Consider the following 21,497-nt stretch of genomic DNA (forward strand, 5'->3'; position numbering starts at 1 on the left):
GATGAGGTGGAAAGTTACAACATCTGTGAAAGTCATTTTCCAATTAGTTTTACCTTGAGCGACGTAACTACATTGATAAACATATAGAGATATAAATCTATATAGTACCGTTTAAAAATACGACTGGCGTCACATCGTTAACGGAAGTACGTTTTGAATCTTGATTTACATTGAATTAATGAATTAAATCTGGTAGTTCTTCCGCGATGAAGCTCACAGCAAATATTGTACTCACTGTTTTTTTAAAATTAAAAGAGAATGCTGCTTCAGTTCTGTAACGCAAGTTAATATATTGCCCAAATTTCAATTATGGAAACCTAGGAAAACAACAAGACTTTTTATAGCAGTTTTGTAAGAAACTTTGCTTCAAAATGCAATAATTAATCTTTGGACGTCTCTTAGAAGTTTAGCTAAGATTGAAGTGTTCGTTTTCGTATGACCTTTGTTTTTTTCACGTTTGCTTATTGCAAAGACTCTGGGAAGTGGATCTGCAAGACCCAACGGAGAACCCCCTTATTACGTCTCATCTGGGTTTTTTATTTATTTGGGAAGCGACGTTTGCGATTGGCCAGCCCCGCCGCTGGCACAGGGAGTCCACCCCCGGGGGCCTGACGCTGAGCCCGCTGATTGGCGGAGCGCACGTGCCTGCCATTCACGTGCTTCCGGTTGCTGGAAAAAGTGTCTGAGAGAGGCTGCGATTTAGGAGTTTGCAAAAGCTCGCCCTGTCAGAGAATCGCCACGGACTCCAAACAAAGATCAGTGCAGTGCCAGCTTTGCATGGCACAGTAAGGATGAAAAGTGGAGGTGAAAGCACTGAAACACCCACCATGCCAAGTACATAGTGCAGCTGTCCTTCAAAAACGAGGGGGGGAGAAGACTGCCAAAAGACATCGAAGAAGGTGTTTGGCTTTCACCGTTTTGGATACGTCGCCGATCAAGTGGGGCAAGGATCAAGCCGGTGCAATTGACAGCTCGCAATATGGAAGAGCAAAAGGATCAAAACATTCATGTGGAGAGTAGGGAATCGAGCGAGGCGGATCGCGTTTCGCTCTCTCCGCCCTTCCAGTCGCCTCAAATACAGCCCCATCCAGCGGCGCAGCAGCCGCACAGAAACACTAACTTTTTTATTGATAATATCTTGAGGCCGGACTTTGGGTGTAAGAAGGAGCGAGATCGGGCGCAGACGTCCGGCAGAGAAAACGTCAATCCCCTTACGAGGCCGTCAAACACATCGAGTCTAAGTGCGGATTCAGATTGTAGTGACAGCTCCTCGCAGCCGACCAAGCAGTCCCAACCAAAGCAAAACGAAGGCGATGGAACTAATTCGACAAAGTATGCAGAAAACACTGGCTCAGCGCTTATGCTTATGGGGGCTAATGCAGAACCTTTATCCAACACGGAGGGAGTCAAAACGCCAACATCTGCGACTCTAATGTGGCCTGCCTGGGTTTATTGTACGAGATATTCAGACAGACCGTCTTCTGGTAAGAAATTATAATGCCTGTAATGCAAGCAAGAAAAAGTACAATCGGTCAACAATAAACAACTTTTTCTTTGTAAATCTACTGCAGGCAAATGGCTGTTTTTTAAAAAAAAATCTATGAATTCTGAAAGCAGTGAGCGTAGTTTTTAACCTTATAGAGTATTTATCCCACGCTTTTTGTGTGTGTCTGAACCAAGCGGCGCAATAAAAGAATGGCTTGTCACAATCCTAAAACAGAGAAGATTGTACCAGAAGTTAAACTTTTGGGTATTTCAGATCAATAGTGTTGAAGTTAAGTGACCTAAACAATTGGCAAACACAACGGTGGAAACAGTGACACGAAGCAGGACTTGAAGGTTGGGGCCTTGGCGTTGGTTAGTCTTTGCAGGCCGGGGAAATGAAACTATATCGTACAACATTCGCTGCAGATTCAGCCCGTTAACGACGATAAAATTAAAATAATCGAAATTTAGAGAATTTGGATATTTTTTCTTAAACCACGGCGCTTACTGCTTCAACTCATGAATGCTCGGAAAGGTTGTTCGCCGATGCAGATAGAATTAATTCAGTTCAGAGCCTACTCTGGCTAAAAAACTATAATTTGGTAATCATTTTAATTATGATCAACGGCCCGCTCTAGATATATTTTTATTATGTCAGTTCCCGATTTATTTGATAGCCGAGACAGTCATTTAATTATTATTTTGATGGTGTTGGGACCCAGTAAAGAAAAGGCAAATTCGAATTTTAATGATTTAAACTCTTCTTGAACGCTTATTAATTCTTGTTCATGAATATATACTCACATTTGCCCGCTCGAGGTTCTCACTGTACAAGGGGGAAAAAATAATGATTTTACTGAAAATAGCAGATTGAGGAATTTCTTATGGTCAGAGTAAAATCAAAAGCAGCAAGGAATCACATCAGGGTATAAATAGCGTAATCGGGACAGACCCTTCCTCAGAAAGTCGGGAATCGGAAAGCATCGATTAAGGAAGGTTTCTGGTGTATACGTTTAGTAAAGGTTTAACCGGCTGATTTATGCATTGGCCGCTGTGTGCGGCGGCCTGGCGGGACGGTTACGCTGGCGATTTGCAGAAGACGAAGAGAAATGCCCTGTCACTGAAAGCGATCCTGCAAACTTCTGCCTCCATGTAGTGTGAGTTTCAGCTAATCATGGCGCCGAGCTCCACAAACCGAGAAAAGCCAGCTTGATTGACTAGTTGATTGATTGATTGAGCTGTCAGGCTAAACATTTAGCAAAACGTCACTTTTTAGCTTTTCAGTCAAGGAGTAAAATGATTTTATTAACATTTACCAGCGCTGTTTAGGCTCGTTGTTCAATGAATGCGATAATTGTGGGAAATATAAAAAGTGATTTTACAGTCGTCTTAAATATTGACAGGGGGTTTTAACTGTAATCACACCAAGAAAACACAAAGCTGCTTCTACTGTGTTTATGTGCTGTTTCCCCCCACAATATCCTCTGCTCACACATTGCTGGTTAGTATAATCTTACATCAATGGTTGTAGGAGATGTTGTGACAGGATGTTATCTAATTTGGTATATCTGGATCGTATGAAGGCAACCATTCCAGCTGAAAGAACAGATTTCCCCGTCTCTGAAGGCGCTGTAATATTTTCTGTAAAATTCATACAAAAGTACTGTATTTTGTTACATGTGACTTTGGTTCTTTTTTTTGATTTTTGGTAAACTTCAGTATACAGGTAATAGTGAAAATTTACAGGATCTTCTCATTTTATTTAAGAATAGCCGATTTTAAGAGGGTAACAAACTGTGGGCAACACACCTAGAATGTGAATTGTAAAGAACAGTAGCTGCAGCCTAGAAGTTGAACTCTCTCCCGTTCTAACCAAGCCTATTGTAAACCACAAATTATACTTATTGTTCTTTAAAAGGCGGCGCAACTTACTCTTGTTCAGGAACAGAGCTATCTGCTCACTATTGTCCACTGGCAGACAGTACACCTCCACCGTATTTGAAAAGAACCGACTTAAAAGAAAATGCCTAATTTCTGCTCAAGGATGAAAATGAATTGGGGGTGGGGAGTTCCGTCCATGGGCAATGATTTGAATTTTCAGTTATTTTACCTTTACTGAAAAGTCATTCGTGCCTTTTCGCTATCTCCTAAAGAAACACTGCAGTGCTATCTCCTTCTTTGCACGCAGATGTACATCTAGTAACCATTGGTTAGCCAATGAGACTAAAAGTGCAAACCTTTATAATGTTAATAAACTTGTATATATCGAATGCCTTAAACAAAAAATAAGCGCACCCTGGCAATTCCTGCAGGACAAAGGATCAAACGTTGCTACACAAGATTCCGTACACGATTAAACATTAAATCAAATACGGATTCCCCGTGGCAGCATTGTTTTGTGGTGGGATATGTACTTTGCGCCATTTTGTTAATTTTAAGACCATAAATATGGCCGCCTATTTAAAGGGCGGCCGTACTCATTGATTTGTATATTTAGCGGTATAGGTCTCTGAAAGGTTTGTGGGAATAGATTTGAAAGGAAGAGTTTGAAAGCGTGACCATGTGTGTGTTTTTATTTACTGTTTCCCCACAGGTCCCCGAACTCGAAAACTGAAGAAGAAGAAGAGTGAGAAAGAAGACAAGCGGCCACGGACGGCGTTCACAGCCGAGCAGTTGCAGAGACTCAAAGCAGAATTCCAAACCAATCGCTACATCACCGAGCAGAGGCGGCAAACGTTAGCACAAGAACTCAATCTGAACGAATCCCAGATCAAAATCTGGTTCCAGAACAAGAGGGCGAAGATCAAGAAAGCCAGCGGCCTGAAGAACGGCTTGGCTCTGCATCTAATGGCCCAGGGACTTTATAATCATTCCACCACAACAATTCAAGACGAGAAAGAGGACAGTGACTGATATTCCGTTTTATTCTGTTGAAATAAAGGACTGTGACAGGTGCTATTTAAATTGGATCTGCGTGTATCTATATGGACTGAATTATAATACAAGCATTTTAAAATTATATATAACCAAACACATTATGACGTTGTATATATTTAATTTCAGGTAAGGAGATGCCGAGAGATCCCTGCTTGACCGAGATTTTATCATTTCCGTTCTCAATGTTGTCGCTAATCGTTTTAGTCAATGTCAGGTCTAGAGATTTTATGTGAACCCGGTCTTTTCTGAACTTGTTCAGAAACATAAACAGACTACGTAATGAATCGCCGCTACATGCCAAAGATTTTACTATGTTGAGAAATGATGTAGCTTCAAATAAAGTGTAGACTGTGCTCCGTGCACATTCTGACTAATAGTTTGGTATCGTACTCTTTTCTTTCTCTCTCAGCTCTGTATTTGAATTAGAGGGCCCGCAAAGGTGCGTCAAGGAAAGGAAAAGATAATTAATGATAGTAATAATAATTAAATACATCAATTATAATTCTTGGCTCATGTGACGTTTTAAATAGGAGGGAATTCTACCCTGTAAAATGTAGTGGATCTAACATCTTAAATATCTATTTCTCCAGAAGTGCGAATCTTATAGGCACATTGTATCACCTTTAATTCCTAATTGTCAGCTCGCTTCCTAAAAAAAATAGTCTCTTTTTCTGAAGCACCCTTAGACACACTTAATGGAGGGAAATCTGATGTATACAATGGGCAGAGTGATGTGGTTTCCCTCTGATTTTTCACATTTTCGAAAAGGCGTGCATCTTAGGCACTGTATGTTACCGCTAGAGCTCAGATTGCACCGCCTTTGCATTTAGGGCGTACATTTAAAACTACACCAAGGAGCTAACAGGCTTTTTTTCTGTATTTAAGACTGACAATAATTACATTTCAATTCCTGAAACAAATTAGTTCACAATTAATGAAGCACGTTTAGCGGTTGCATGATCATGTTTGTTTTGCACAAAAACTACACCTAAATATTTACAAACAAGAGAAAAACTGCGGATGCTGGAAATCTGTGTGTTGCCTAAATATTTACTTCCGACAGAAAATTACGTGTAAAAAACATTCGTACCCCTCTTTTCTAATCGGTATAAGCAGGACAAATAACCCCCATGGAGCGTCCAAAAAGAAAGAGCAGTAAGGAATAATATAATTAGATCGTCCATATGATTCGTGTGAAGTTGACTTTTTGGATTAATACAGGTTGTTATTTTTCAATCATTGTGAGCTGCCTCTTCATTAAACAACGATATAAAATATTCGATCCAAACTTCAGGTCAGCAAAGAGTGACGTGTCGCTTGCATTGAATCTGATGTTAGCTCCCTAACTCTATCATCTCATAGATTCCACATCACCGGTCCTTAGATGAGCAAAATAGCAAACTATTTACTACGTGGTGACGTGGTCAACATAGCAAATAAACAGGAAGGTCCCTTCTGATAATTATGTGTAGCCAAAATTGACCGATTTTTAAAAAATACTGTACAGCGATCAGGGGAAATGCTAAAATAACCACAATCGCGTGCTTACTAGACAGAAATTGATGAAATCTGATTCACTTCCAGCAACACAAAAGCAATAGCGTTGCTAGTTAACAACTGGAGAATGCTGAAAGACAGAAAAAGGAGATCGAATGTTGAAAATAAATCGTACACTATTTCGAAATGTTACTTGCCTGGGCGATGTTACATTATGATTCAGTAATCACTATGACAAATAATAGTATGGGTTTCTACAAATTTCCACATTATCGATTGACTAACGAAACCAGCGATTTTTGCATTATTTCACACATTCTGTGTCAGAAAATACTTTATGAACAGGAAAATCTGAAATAAATATGCAAAAATGCATTACCATCTAATATACAAACACGTAGATTGAAAATTGTAATAACCACAGTAAAATAAGCAGTTATACCTGATCCGTCAGAGAAAAAAACCCGCGTCTTTGTTATTTAAACTCTGGCATAAACAACTAAAATAGAAAGATGAATACAATTCAGTTCATTAGAAAAATTGTTTATACAATTGCCTCCCCATTACTATTAGATTTCTGAAGCGAATACAGACAACTGTAAAGATTCTTTCATAGACTCGCATTTTCTTAATCTATTGTGCAAATACAAAAAAAAAGTTCTACCCAAATCTGTTTAAATTATCCCCAATAATTTCAGTCAAAAGTCACAACCTTCTCGGAACGTAAATGTTCAAAGAGGAAGGGGGAATTAACAGTGTACTCACGGCAAAGGAGCACGGTATCTTGTTGACTCGCAACTCACGGAAATTACAATTTGCAAAATAGCCCGACACCTGTGGAATAGAGGTGCGGTGTCCTGAAAGATAACTTCCTTGTCTTGTTGAGGGTAATAATTGCTGCCTTCGATATTTGTGACCAACAGTGAAAAGTAAAGGGGGGAGGGGGGCGTAATATATTGTATTAAGTTGCATTTGATTTATTTTAGTTCGCGGAGAACATATAGTAACAGGCTAGCATCATGTTTTTGGCTGGATACATAGCCTGTTTTCTGAAGGATAGTAAAACAAAGACCTTCGTCATATTTCGTGCATATTTTCTGATTTGCAGGAATTGCTGCTTTGAAGCATTCCCAACGAGTGGGTGACGCATTGCTGAACATGCAATCTGCTGCTTCAACGCAATCCTTAAAAAACATCTTGCAAGGAATTGACAGATTTAGCCAATAAATACTTTAGTTCCTATTTAAAAGCAGTTCCATTATCCGAGAATTCAATTTATATGTTATGGGAACATTGGCCGGAATAAAGAAGAGACCTTTTGCTGGATTTCATATCTGTAGATGCACACACGAGGCAATTCGAATCAGCGCCCTCTAGCTTTGGTTGAAATCAAATTTTGTGCCACGAGCGGTGTAGCATATTTTCTCAATCCCACTTAATAATGCAAACTAACTTTCAGCTGTTGAGTTATTGTAGATAAACAAAACATTATGCTGATTAACAATTTAGTACAATGTTTAACACTTAGAACAGATGCTGCAAATTATCTTGTTTTCGTCGTTTTCTCTTTGTAACCAAAGGTTTATACACGAATGAAGTTTTTCCCCCCGCAAATTGGAGCTTTAAATCTATGTAGTGTACATTTTTAAAAAATAGACTACCTAAAATTTAATGGCTTTTAAATAGTTTCATGAATTTTAACGGGAACGGTCGACGTTTTCCAAGGAAGAAAATTAAATGTGTTAACACGTGTTCCCTTTCGCAAGAGCTTCAGATATTATGAAATGGACAATGTTCTATTAGAAGAGAAATGTATGGATTCCTGTCCACATTTTGATTAGTTCGCAGTCTATTTGTTTCATTTATTAAGACAACCAAAAACAAAGGGAGAAAGAAGGTCAGGTAAGGGAGTTTACGACAATGAATTTGTCAAAGAAGCTCACGTGCACTATGCCGTGAGCTCCAAAAAGATTAAACGTACAAGAGTTGATTCAATTCTTTATTTATGTTAAAAGACACAAGGTCTTAATTCACTTTTAATATTTTCCAATGATCACTTTTAAGAGAATCTTGAGAATTAAAACCATGCATACTGTGCGTTTTCAATATTCTTGTCATAAAGCAAAAAAAAATCATGTTCCGTGACAGATTGGTAAAATAAACCTAAGCAAAATAGGCTGGAATATAAAGTGGAAAGTGGATACTGGTCTCATAACGCGTTGAAGAAATCACAATAAACCTGGTTAGTATAGTAAAGTCTGAACAGTGACTCTTAGCTAACGACGGTATAATTTGTAGGTTTATGTGGAGAACCACGGTGCAAAATATGTAAGATTTATTTAATATCGTACTGAAATAAATAATTGTATTTTCACTGGGCTCTAGCTACATCATCCGTACAAAGTGAATGGCATCTCCTGTGGAACGTCTTAGTGAATATTACACCGAAACTGAAGTTGTCAAATAACATTCTGTTAGGTACTAACCAGTCTTCAGCTGCATGCCTAGTCTGAATAATACAAATACGTCCACTTATATGAAGGGTGTTCAAGGAGAAAATAAAGTTAGATAGCTCGGGAAGCGTCCTTGCCGCTTTACGTCCTGAAAGCCGGACTATTTTACAGTAATGTTGTGGGCGGCATTAGTGTTAACTGGTAGTTTGAATATTAATTCACGTTATGATCTGCAGTTATAAATAGTTATCATCAGAATCATAAATATGAGAATCTATAAGCCCGAAAACATTCTGTTTGCATCTGTCCACAGATTTGTAACACATGCGCAAATTTATTATTGAGGGGAAACAAGTTAAATCACAGCTAATACACTACAAACTCTGCAATTCAACTCTTCGGTCAAGATTATGTTCGTATGCTGCCAAGATATCCTTTGGAATTATACTCATATCATGTATTATATATAATAGATAGATGGATAGATGGATGGATAGTTGGATGGATAGATGGATGGATATATCCATATACTACAGGCCATATGTATATATTCAGTTTGATATTAATGTCAATATTCTTAGGGATATTATTGTCATATCTCAAGATTAATAATTTATACATTATTTGATAATAAGTATGCATTGAATCATTGAATAATTATATCACAGTGTACAGATTGAATATCTAATACACAGCGTGTGTAGTTATTTCCGTCCACTGGCAAGTATCTTAAGTTAACATGCCAGTTCCACTTTTAAAAGGCGCTCTGGAGGGTCCAATCTTATGTCTTCTGTCAGTCACCTTGTCGTTTGTGGCCCTTTCCCGGAATAACACTAGACGCGAGGAGGGGGCGGGAGCGGCGGCTTTCCTTTTGGGGGTCAAAGAGCAGATTCTGGACAAGTAGGACGCATTAAAAGAACACACAATGTCTGACGGTTATTAGTCTAATAAGAATATTTGGTTGGTGGTACAGTTAAAACCAGATCAGAGTTAAATAAGCAGTGGAAAACTGAACACGTTGGTAATTTATTGCTTACATATTTTATTTCTGGCTTTACAAGAACAATAATAAACCGATTGGACATATCTGGAGAGCTGCGCGTGAATGCATACTTTCATATTAGTGGGAAAATCAACTTTAGTTTGATTGTTATAGAATAATCAGATTCTTGAGCATCCTTCCTAACAATTATTGAAGAGAAATTTCCGATCTCCTAATTCTGAGTACTTCAGATTCCAACGTAATCTGGAACACCTATATATTTATAGTTTGAAATTTTTCCACGTCAAAAAAGCGACTTCCGGTTGCTCTACGAGATATGCAAAATATTCTGGGCAAATCAAAGTTACCTCGACATAGTTTGTTCTAAGTAATATGACTCGTGCAAACAGAAGCTTGGTTTTTGTGAAGGACACACCAGCAACTAAGCTTTTGCTATTGGAAGCGAAGAACTCTTCCCTACGTTGAATGGATGACTTCATGTCGCATATTATAAACTTTACACCAATGATACCTAAAAACCCAGGTGAAGAAAATATTAGCTATTTGATAGCATGTGAAGGTTGCGGAGCAAGATGCACTGTTAATAACGCACATGCTCCCACCCGTTCTTTCAATTTAAAAAAAAATTCTGGAAGTCAAATATATGCAGACACAGTTGAAACTAAAAGCTGAGGCAATCCCGCCATCGTATCGAAATATATTCAATTGGTACTTCCGATTTTCCGAGTTTTCCAAGACCTCATTTACTTTATTTTCGGCGAATGGTTGCCCAAATCATTATCGAATTGTGTATACAGAGCGCGTTTCTTTTAGCCAAGTCACCATTTCATGTAGTGACGGGGTTTTATGTACATTCGAGATAAACACCTCGACGTTAAAATCGTTTGTTTCGGTTCTTTCAGACCATCTGGCTGGTGGTTTACAATTCTCTGCTAATTTAACATTATTATGGCCGATGCGTTCAAAGAATGCATGATTTCAGAGAATCAAGGATCAGACGATTGCTCCGCTTTACCTGAAATCTTACATTTATTCAACTAGCTTGGTTGGCTACGTGCTTCTGACTGACGTGGTATAAACTACAAAGCAACGTGGCTGGAACTTTTTTTCTAAAACAGTTTCAAATCGGAAAGGACCTTCTCCCCACCTAATACAGTATATCCTACAACAGTTAAAAATGAACGACGTTTGTGAATGAAGTCTTTGGAAGGGTGTGTGGGTTAAAAGGCATAGGTGAATACAAGAACATCCTGCTCCACTTTTTCAACGCCCTTCCTTTAAATCCTGCCATTTAAGAGTTTCTCTTTAGATAAATGACACTGACAGAATTTCAGACAGTAGCAAAAGTTATCTAGGTTTATTTCTGGAAATGAACAACTGGTAAGTTGATTGGAATAAAGTAGTTTTCGTCGGCGCAGTTCGTATTTGCTCGTTCTGCCCAGTGAACCAAAAAAAAAGAGGTCACTCTGTTCGGAATTGTGTTCCAACAATTTCTACTTGCAGCACCAGCCGAAGAGGCGTGCTCAGGTTTATATGCTATCATTTGTCATCTAAAAGAAAGCACACAAATTAATGGGTCATATTAGTTAGAAATTTTAAATCAAGATGCATTAGTACGACATAATGGAACAGGTGAAAAAAGATTATTTTTAACTGCAGACATTTTACTTTTAATGAAGTATTTTAAAGTATCATAAATATTACGAGACAACTATAATATTAGAAACATGATTTTCCCTTAGAGTACAATAATTGTAGATATATGTTATTTGACGGTACTTATATAATTTGGATAAATTAACTATGCGAACTGTATTTGTGTCATTTTTACATTTTCATTATTTAAATGCAAAGCTTATTGCGAGAGAGACTACTTTGTGCTCCAGAAATGAGACCTGTGTTTTTTCTATTTGACTTAGAGCGATAATAAAAAATAAGGCAATCTCAATGAATGTCACGAACTGAATAATTTTCTGTTAGCGAAACGCTGGAATTAAATCCACCGGATGAGCAATCATATTATCTGCTTACATAATAAACTATTGAATTCTCTGCCATTCTATTTTTCTTCCACTGTTCGGTCACTTCAAACTTTTTCTAAGATTACGTCAAATTCCTGTAAAGGCACTTTTCTAATAGCACATATACTTTCCGTAAAATGGCATTAGCTCATTTTGTGAAGGAAGTATTGCAATTCCAATGCTTAGTTGCAAAGAGGTTACAAATTATTTTTTAAAATACCTTGTGTTGGCAGCAGTTCCGTCATTTGAAGTTTCTCTTGAATAACATTGCAAACGGCAAACGAATTATTGCAAGGTCTTGCTAAAATTATCAGTGACACCATTAATCAATATTGGAACGCAGTTACAGGTTAGAGGTTCAGACTAGCTAACCCAATAAAAGTTATCCAGTGGGAAGGTCAATTGTACAGCATTTTAAGTATAAAGGACACAATAATCCTACAAAAAAAAACTTTGGTTACAATCCCATCACAAATCATTAATTTTCAAAACTTAAAAACAAATCGACGACAAAGATGAGAAACTTTTCCGTGGCAGAAATTGATCGAAATGTAGATCACTATTGCATCGGAACAAGCAAGCACAGAAACGAGGTGGGGGGGGGGGGGGAATCATTTAAATTCACCTCACCATTGCAGACTGGAGAAGAGTAATTACTGACCAGGACAAAGTGACCCATGAATATACATGTGCTTCTACACAAAGGAAGAAAAAGTATTACTAATAATTTTCACGACAGTTGTATATGCTGACATGCCCTAAGGTGACCCGTTGTTGGCCACGTGAAATTTGCTACACAAATTAAGAAACATTTAAAAGTCAGATTTCAGAAACAAACACTTCAATAAATGTCATTATCATGCTGGAGAATACACTCTTATGCAGTCTATTGCAAGCGGCATAATAAGTGGCCAAGCAGTATCACTAAATATATATGTATATATATGTGAAGCGCAATTTGCAAATGGCTCGAGTTTTTGAGAGCAAAGAAAATTTGTAAATCAAATATCCTCCGTATTTTTGTCCGTATGGTATTCTTCGAAGAATATGTTAGAAATTATTTTTAACGAAAAATAATTTAATTCAAATCTTTCAAATAATTAAAAACAAGAGAAAACCCAATTATTTCTAAGCAAGTTGAATAACATTTTGTATTTGAGATGACGTTCAGATCAGTACTCTTGGTTGTGAATAAAGCAACGTTAACTTTGGGCGATTCAGTAACCTGCAACAGAATCTGTCCCATTTTCCATAGATATTTAAATATCCCTTGCAAGCAAACGGCGAAGAACCATAGAAGTTACACACGCATTAAAAAGATATGCTGTTTTTTGACTTCAACTTTGGTCCAACCAGACTAAAAATAGAAATAACTGGCCATCAATTGACTTCCCAAACATTCCGTCCAGAACGTCGCAGTTGACACGGTTGAATGCTAAATTGATATTGGCCTTTTCAATGACTAAGTATGAACACGGCCCTCAACTGATAAACAATTCTTTTAGCAACCTTATCCCTTGTATATGTAATAATATTCTTCAAACTTTATTGACTTATCAGAATATCAACTTTGACCGTACACCAGAATCACGGTAAGCTCGTTGACAAAAAAATAATTCGGTTTATTTCGCTCCATAAATAATAACAACTGGTGTTGAAGAATCACTCACGGAGAAACGGCTGAACATTCAAACAAAATACATCAACTTTACTAATTATAGTTATTTATTCTAGATCTGCCACTTTATTACAATAATATGCACAAACTGTATATCGTCTTTTGTTCGCACGACGTGAGATTTTAATACATTTTCCCTTCGTGAAGTTAGAATTCCAAATTGAATCTCGGCATTTGTTGTCATTAGGGTACTAAAATGTTCTTATAGCCTGAACAGCCTAGATTAGACGGAAAACTCGAGAAATACCACCAACGAAATACTTACGACATAACACACATAATATTAAATCCTAAAAATCATTTAATGCATTTAGCCGGCCTTTCAAGCGTTTTATTCGGACTGGGCATTTCGAAATTACTCACGTTGCAAATACAGTTTATTGTGACTAGCTGCGGTTTAAGTATTTGAACAAAGCACTACTATTTTCAGTTGAATTTTTTCCGGATGAAATGATGGATAAGTTTAACTGTCTCTAATGAGTTACAGTAGTAAATTGCGCAATGAGAAAACGTGCATCCCAACGAGTGATACATGTACAAGGTCAAGGTAAAGAAACAACTTTGAAGAGCAAGCCAGTAGGTTTACTTGTCTCTATGCTGGCACTGCAGTCTTGTTTGAATAAAATAGTCCAACAAGTAATAATCGCAGAGATTCTACACGCCCAGCCTTTACATGTTACTATTTATAAAGCCTTGCTTTATTTTGCTCGGTTACACAGAAAATTAAAATAAGCTTTATACTTAGGATTGTTTCCAGAGATCACCAAGGCATTGGCGAGAATTTACATTCTATGCCTGCTCGTTGTTCACTGATTTCAGACAACTTACCTGATTAAAAAAGAAACATTTGAATCAGTGCATATATACTGAACCACATGGATTAAATATAGTATTAGTACCTATATACCAATCCGCATTTATTAAACCAGGCTTGCGCAGAGGTTTAACTTCCTAATGAGATTCTTAAGATAGTTTGTTAGATTGCAGTTCAGGGCCACCATTTCGCTTCTATCCATGTGTTTTATCGTTAATTTTATTTCATCCTTAAAAATGCAGGATCAAAGGAGAGGATTGCGTGTTAATTGCAGAGTTAAAATTTCAGTGTTTAAATTAAACTAAAGATTTTTAAAAACTTGCATTGTTATTACAAATTGCAGTACAGTTGTTTGTTCAACTGCGGTGCTGTAAATGATGACGCAGGAAAGTACTCTTGTACACTTGTGTGTGTAGTATTCTGGCTGAAAAAAAAACAGAGACAGATCCTCGAAAGCAGTCGGAGAGTTCAATATTGAAATACTCCAAGCAATAATCAAAGGTTGTTCTCAATACAAATGAAGGGGTTTCAGAGGTGGGAAAAGTAAATTTAAAGAGGACAAGAATTCCTTCCTGATTTCACCAGCTTCTTTGATGATTTCGGATGCTGCCAGAACAGCTGAGTCTGTTTCTGGTAGCAATGCATCACCAGGATGCCATGTGCAGTGCATATGGTCACATACTTCTGAAGTGACTCCAATTTTCAGTTTCCTTGCAGCCATTTCTGTATTAGATGCAAGAAAACAGAAAACACAAAGATAAAAATAATTTTAAAACCATAGTCACCAGGATTGACAAATATCCTCATATTCCCCATCAATAACAACAAATTAATTTCATAACACTTGACAAGATTCATGAAAGCATTAAATGATTCAGCAAATAAAATGACTTGCTCATCATATTCTGCTTACAATAATATGGTTTACAATTTGATTGAGGAGAAGAAACCTGGCTCCCTTCACTCTCTCTGTAAGATGTTTAAAATCAAATAGACCAAGCTGATATGAATGGTACAACATATTGCTTCTCTCATAGATCTCCGCTCTGCTTGATTTCCTACACAGTGACTGCAAGAACATCTGGGAAGACACCAAGTGGAGAGCATTTCTCTTCACAAGGGAAGAGGGTAAGAAAGAAAGTCAATGCGGGCAAATGCTCTTCCTGATTCTAGGACTGATGTAGCATTGGGATGGAGGCAAGCTTATTTTCTTCACCAAGCCACGACATTTAACTCCTAATTAATATGAAGCTGGATACAGTCACACCAGCATAAGACTTTCCATTTAGAATGCATAATTGCTTTAACTTCAAAGCAATCATTTTATTTATGATGTTTACATCACATTGTCTGCCCTTTTAACTAATTGAATGCCGGAAGCTTAACCCATTCAAAAATACAGTTGATAACATTTTCCTAACTTGTTTTGTCTTTTTGACAAAAGTCTTGATTACAGGCTTTGGTTTATTTACATTAATAGTTTCAAAAGTAATGGTATTTCCATCTTAATGTTGAACCAACAAGTAACATCAGTGAATGGACAACAAAATATGTTTCCCTTGGCACTACACATTGAGTCCAGTACTACAGACCGAGTTGTAATTCTGAGTGGCTGTAACTTGTAACTAGGGAACATGGTTAATAGATTATTCTATGCAAGTTTTCGTAAAATGATGCTGGCATGTAAATGTATTCATGTCTGTTTAACAAGGGAGTATGCTGGAGTCTGCTCCATGATGCTATCATGTCAAGTTGAATGGACCATTTGCTGCTCTATATCCAAACAGGTGAAGATTTAGTAGTTTCTGTATTATTAGTCCTCTCTCCATGAATTTAGCAAATAACCTGGTAATTCTCCTTCTCAAGATCTTGCTGAATTTACTTTCTATTTTTGATCCTATTTTACAAACCAGTGCAAAAATCTTAGGCCAGGGTTTCTAAGACTTTTGCACAGTAGCATATTTGCTCATGTGGAGCAGAGTGTGAGTTTATAAATCTGGCAGGAGAAATGGATGTTAGGAATGGTGAGGGTGGAACACTGCAAGAGGGGTATGGGACAGGTGGCAGAAAGGAGTTCTGGGGCATTGGGGTTGGCGCAGGTGCCAATGCACCCAGCCCTGAGACACCTGGCAAGGTCATTTGATTCCAAACAATTGGCTTATTGATCATTACAGAATGTGTCTCTGGTGCCTCCTGCTCCCTACCCTCTTCCTTCCACTTTTCCAAACCATGATTCCCCTCTCCTTGCCCCCTTCCTATTCTCAGTCCACCAATGAGACCCATATCTGAATCAGATTTACCATCATTCACATATGCAATGAAATTTGTTGTTTTTTTCCAGTAACAGTACATTACAATGCATAAAGTAACTACAGTATTGTGCAAAAGTTTTAGGCATCCTAGCTATATATATATGCACCTATGAATTTTGAACAGTTTTGTGTCTATTCGAATCTTTTCCATTCTTCTTCTTTATTTCCTGAATAGTATTTTAGAAAATCTTACTTGGTCTTCATATTATGATCATTGGATGCATACTTTTAGCACTGGTTAGTATTTTAGCTTGCAAATGTAGTGGTTAGCATAATGCCTTACAGTACCAGAGACTGGGTTCAGTACCTGCTGCTCTCTGTAAGGAGCTTGCACATTCTCCTTGTGATCGTGTGGGCTTCCTCTGGGTGTTCCGGTTTCCTTCTACAGTGCAAGGTTGGTTGGTGAATCGGTCATTGTAAATTGTCCTGTGATTAGGCGAGGGTTAAATGGAGGGTTGCTGTATGACACTGCTTAAAGGGAAGGATGCTGTATTCCATGCTGCATCTCAATCAATCAATCAATCAATTAATTAATTAATAATAGATTAAAAATATACATAGCAATGTTTTTGTTTCAAATTATACCTTTCAGTGTATTTCTTCCCAAGATGGAGCCAAGAATGAGATGAGGTAGTTTAATAAGTTGCAAAAAGTATGGAATCAGAATCAGAGTCGGGTTTAATATCATTGGCATATGTCGTGAAATTTGTTGTTATGCAGCAACAATATATTGCAATACATAATGATTAAGAACTATATATATATGTATTTAAAAAGTTAAATAAATTTTGCAAAATGAGAAAAAAAAGTAGTGAGAGAGTGTTCATGGGTTCAATGTCCACTGAGAAATCAGATGCAGAGGGGAAGAAACTGTTCCTGAATCATTGAGTGTGTGCCTTCAGGCTCCTGTACCTCCTTCCTGATGGTACCAGTAAGAAGAGGGTATGTGCTGGATGATGGGGGTCCTTAATGTTGGATGCCGTCTTTTTGAGGCATTGTTCTTTGAAGACGTTCTGGATGCTGGGGAGGCCGGTGCCCATGATGAAGCTGACTGAGTTCACAACTTTCTGCAGCTTATTTTGATCCTGTGCAGAAGTAAAGATTAGATAGATGCTTTATTGATCCTAAAGGAAATGACAGTGCCACAGTAGCATTACAAACGTACAGATATACTAATGTTAGAAGAGAAGTAAGAAAGAATAAAAAGTATGCTACCTCAAACAGCCTAACAGGAGGGAGTCATCACTTCCTCAGCTTTAGGCTGACTCATCATAGAGCTTAGTGGCTGAGGGTAACAATGATCTCTTATGTGGAGCAGTGCAGTTGTCTTAGTCTATTGCTAAAAGTGTTCCTCTGTTCAGCCAAGTTGAAGTGCAGAAGGAGAGGAACATTGTCCAGAATTGTCAGGACTTTCCATAGGATCTTTAAGAACATAACCAAATACAAAATAACATGATAAGAGCATTGAATAAATGAATGTAAGAACACAAGACAAATGTAAATGTGCAGAATCACATGTGAGGTGTAAATGTGAGGTAAGAAAGTGAAAACAACAACATAAAGGCAAAAATGTATTTTCCTACAATGTTTTGTTTTTCACCCTTTCCAAGAACTGATTTGTTGTACTCATTACTTGATAATTCTCTTTGAAGTTGACATTACCTTTGCAATGTAGCCATTATAATTGCAGGTTCAGTGCTTAGGATATAATTTTCTAGCTGCGTTTAGGAATAAAACATGACAAATATAAGTTTGGTGAACAAGACATGGTGAGCTACTGCATTTAAACAATGAAGTAATTGTTGTTTATGACCATTGTGCGTATGATCCAACACTGACTCTGACCACATGGCACTATTTATACAATGTCCTTTTAACATATTTTTAGTTTTTCTCATTTTCCTTGCTTTGTGGTTGCCGATGTCAAAATATACAGTAGTTAGGTATTTTAACCAAGCACTCAGTTTCATGTGCAATGCTTAAGGGCAGTGTCAGAAAAATATTCAATTATGGATGTTAGTGTAACAGAGATCTACCCTGCCTCAACCAGGATCTACACATGCACACTCTTCAGAGGAAACCCATTGGCTAATGATTAGTGTGAGTGCTAAAATCATTTAAAATAGATTTGAAATAAAATAATTTGCCTAAACTGAAGTCAAATTCAATATCCAAATAATGGTATTTCATGCAGATCATTTTTAACTCTGCTCATAATATTAGCCCAGACTAAAGGTTTTTCTGAATGTTTTCCTGAAAAGAAGTATGAAACTTATGTAAGCAATATAGCTTGTGGTGAATATGTAGCTTATGGAAATTTCTTGTTTTTGAACTTGAATGGACATAGTGAAGTGGTCCTTTTGAATTCAATTTGGTAATTTTTGAAGCTTTTAAATGGTTTTCATGTATTTAAGATTATTCCAACACATCATTGTTAGTCTTCTTGCTTTTCTTTTTTTAAAGAATGGCAGAAACATTGTGATACCTGGTCATCTCGTAAATATTATGATGGATAAAAATAGTCCCATGGTTCACTACATACTGCCTTTCTACCTTTGGGCCATGGATTTGATTGCAGACTCAAATGATGGAATGAAAATCTCTTCTCAAAGCTGGCTATAGGGTTCACATATAAAATGAATTCCCATCGACCCATGAATCCACTATAAAACTGACTCACATCTCTACATAAATTAGCAATCTCACAGGAATGGCAAGGATTACGCAGGAAATGAAATATATAAAAAAACACTTGTGGGGGTTGGTTGCTTTTATAAGGTTGGGGAATAAGACAAATTATTACAGCAGGCAGGAGGAAGTTTTATATTTGATATTTGCTTTGTCTGACGCCCGATGCTTTGCTTGGTTACACAGTGTAGCTGAAATTCTAGCACCGAGTTAGTACTTTAAGCACTCCAACATTTGAACAATTGCACCCATCTACAAAGTCTATCTGTGTTATCATAATGAAGGAGTGTGATATGCATTGATAGGACATAGGAAATGAAATCTAATATATTTTGCAAAAATCTTCCAACATTGTTAATAATGTCCTTGAGGTAATACAATATAATACAATTCCACTTGTAGAAACTATTCACAAAATTCAAGTAACAAAATTATTTATGATATGAAAGGTATTTTAAATGCTGAGGTGTCAATTACTTTTATGAATTTTCATTTCTGAGACTGAAAACACACAGTACAACTTTAAAAGTTATTTCTTATTTGTTCTGGATAATTTACACATGGAATGCTTCAAACACATGATATGAATTAAACTTTAATTGAATGCAACTAAGTAGTACCAAAATAAATTTGCAGAAGTACAAATAAGTAAATAGCATTTGACTGTGACGTTCAAAGTAGAGGACTGGAATTGATCAGAATCAGGCATTGGTCACCAGCATTGGTCGTGAAATTTGTTGTCCATGCAGCAATAGTGCAAGGCAATACATAATAATAGAAACAAAACAGTAAGAACACACACACACACACACACACACACACACACATTAAATAGTTAAATTAAGTATGTAGTGCAAAAATAGAAAAAAACGTAGTGAGGTAGTGTTCTTGGGTCATGAAACCATTCATATTATTTTTATATTTTGCTCTATAATTTATTGTTATAAATATATTTTGTCCTTTTACAAAATATATGCTTCATATTTTAAAAAATAGATTATCTCTCACTGAATTTAGTTCAATTTCTATACTCAATGTCATCTATTTTTGTCTAGATATTTTCTAAACAAATGTAGCTGTATTCAATTATTATAATTCAGTAATTTGTTCTGTCCATTATCTTAACAAGTGATTAACCAAATTAGGCAATATTTTTATTAAAGTAGCATGTACAGGAAATTAATATGATTATGTCACCATCTTAGCAGGGCAGCAGAATCTCTGAAAGGCAGCAACACAGGAAGCCATTTGGCACTTTGAGACCATACTGCTTCTATGCCACAGCATTCCAATCATCCTCAAAATTTTTTTCAAGTAATTATCCATTTCTCTTTTGAACATCACTCAAATCTGTATCTATGCTCCACTATCCTGATAAAGGATTCCAAATGTAGTAACTAGTTGTTTTTCTTTCCATAGATGCTGTCGGACTGCTGAATTTATCAAGAATTTCTGGTTTTATTTCAGATTTTCAGTATCTGCAGCTTATTTTTTGTTTCATCCAGTATCGCATCTGGTGCTTTTGTGATCCCAGCCACTAACTGTATGAAAAATGCCTTTTCTCATGTCATTTGTGGTGTCTTTGCCAGTTACCTTGACTCGATGATTTCTGGTCCTTAACCTTGCAGCCAGTGGAAGAGCTTCCTTCCAATTAGTCTGTCTAGAGCAGGAGTTCTCAACCTGGTTTATGCTATAAACCCCTACTGTTAGCCAAGGGGTCTGTGGACCCAGGTTGGGAAGATTTGGTTTTAGACACTTCTTGAGTTTAATTGTCAGAGCCCTACTCAATCACCTCTGTTCCAAAGGAAAAAAAAACATTTATTTATTGTATTTACTTATTTAGCGAAACAGCGTGGAATAGGTCCTTCAGGCGCTATGAGCCACACTGCTCCAGCTTCCCCTGAAACACTTAATTAACCCAAAACTAATCATAGGACTATTTACAATGACCAGTTAACCTACAAGCTACATCTTCGGACTGTGGGAGGTAACCAGAGCACCTGGAGAAAGCCTATGCATATCCTTACAGAATGGCCCTGGAATTAAACTCTGAACTTGGGAATACCTTGAGCTGCAATAGTGTTGCGCTAATCACTACATTGCCATGGTGCACATCCATAGCATCTCCAGTTAATCTATGTAATTAAGTCTTCAGTCTCCACATCCTCTCTAAGGTCTTCAAATCTTCTCTAAGATGTGGTGCTTAGAACTGGAGCCAATAAGACATTTATTGGTTGAGCATGTGTTTTACAAAGACTCTCTGTCCTTCATAAAGAACTTCTTGCTCTGATACCCTTTTTGCAAAGCCTAATTAGTGTTCCATATGTTTTTGATTGCTTCCACTGGCTGGTTTATTCCATTAGAGCAAATTCCCTGCACCCTTTCTAGAACTACGCCCTTCTGTTCTACTTCCTCTCTCCTGATCTTCCTCCTAAAATTTAACATATTTTGCTTTTCTTCTTTATTGTGTCACTACCAATTCCATCACACAGCCTATATCCTCTTGAATATTTTAATGCAACTTATTTAATTAATGTTTAGTTTTCCATCTTTGATGTTGGACATAACCAAGGTCACTCCACAGTCCCTTAGACTACAAAATTCTGAAA

General features: G+C 37.1%; 1 protein-coding gene across 1 annotated transcript; it reads left to right on the top strand.

Annotated features, from left to right (window-relative positions):
* Positions 1–666: 666 nt before the first annotated feature.
* en1a (engrailed homeobox 1a) lies at positions 667–4,796 on the top strand. Its single transcript, XM_073044697.1, has 2 exons — positions 667–1,484; positions 4,079–4,796. Exons 1-2 carry the CDS (start codon positions 980–982, stop codon positions 4,396–4,398), a joined length of 825 nt encoding a protein of 274 aa, XP_072900798.1. The 5' UTR covers positions 667–979; the 3' UTR covers positions 4,399–4,796.
* The last annotated feature ends 16,701 nt before the right edge of the window (positions 4,797–21,497 follow it).

This window comes from Hemitrygon akajei, chromosome 5, assembly GCF_048418815.1.
Source record: "Hemitrygon akajei chromosome 5, sHemAka1.3, whole genome shotgun sequence".
In the NCBI taxonomy this organism is placed as follows: domain Eukaryota; kingdom Metazoa; phylum Chordata; class Chondrichthyes; order Myliobatiformes; family Dasyatidae; genus Hemitrygon; species Hemitrygon akajei.

Coding starts and splice junctions, on each gene's coding strand:
- en1a (XM_073044697.1), top strand. CDS start 980: ATGGAAGAGCAAAAGGATCAAAACATTCATGTGGAGAGTAGGGAATCG. Junction 1,485..4,078: donor TTCAGACAGACCGTCTTCTG/GTAAGAAATTAT, acceptor GTTTCCCCACAG/GTCCCCGAACTCGAAAACTG.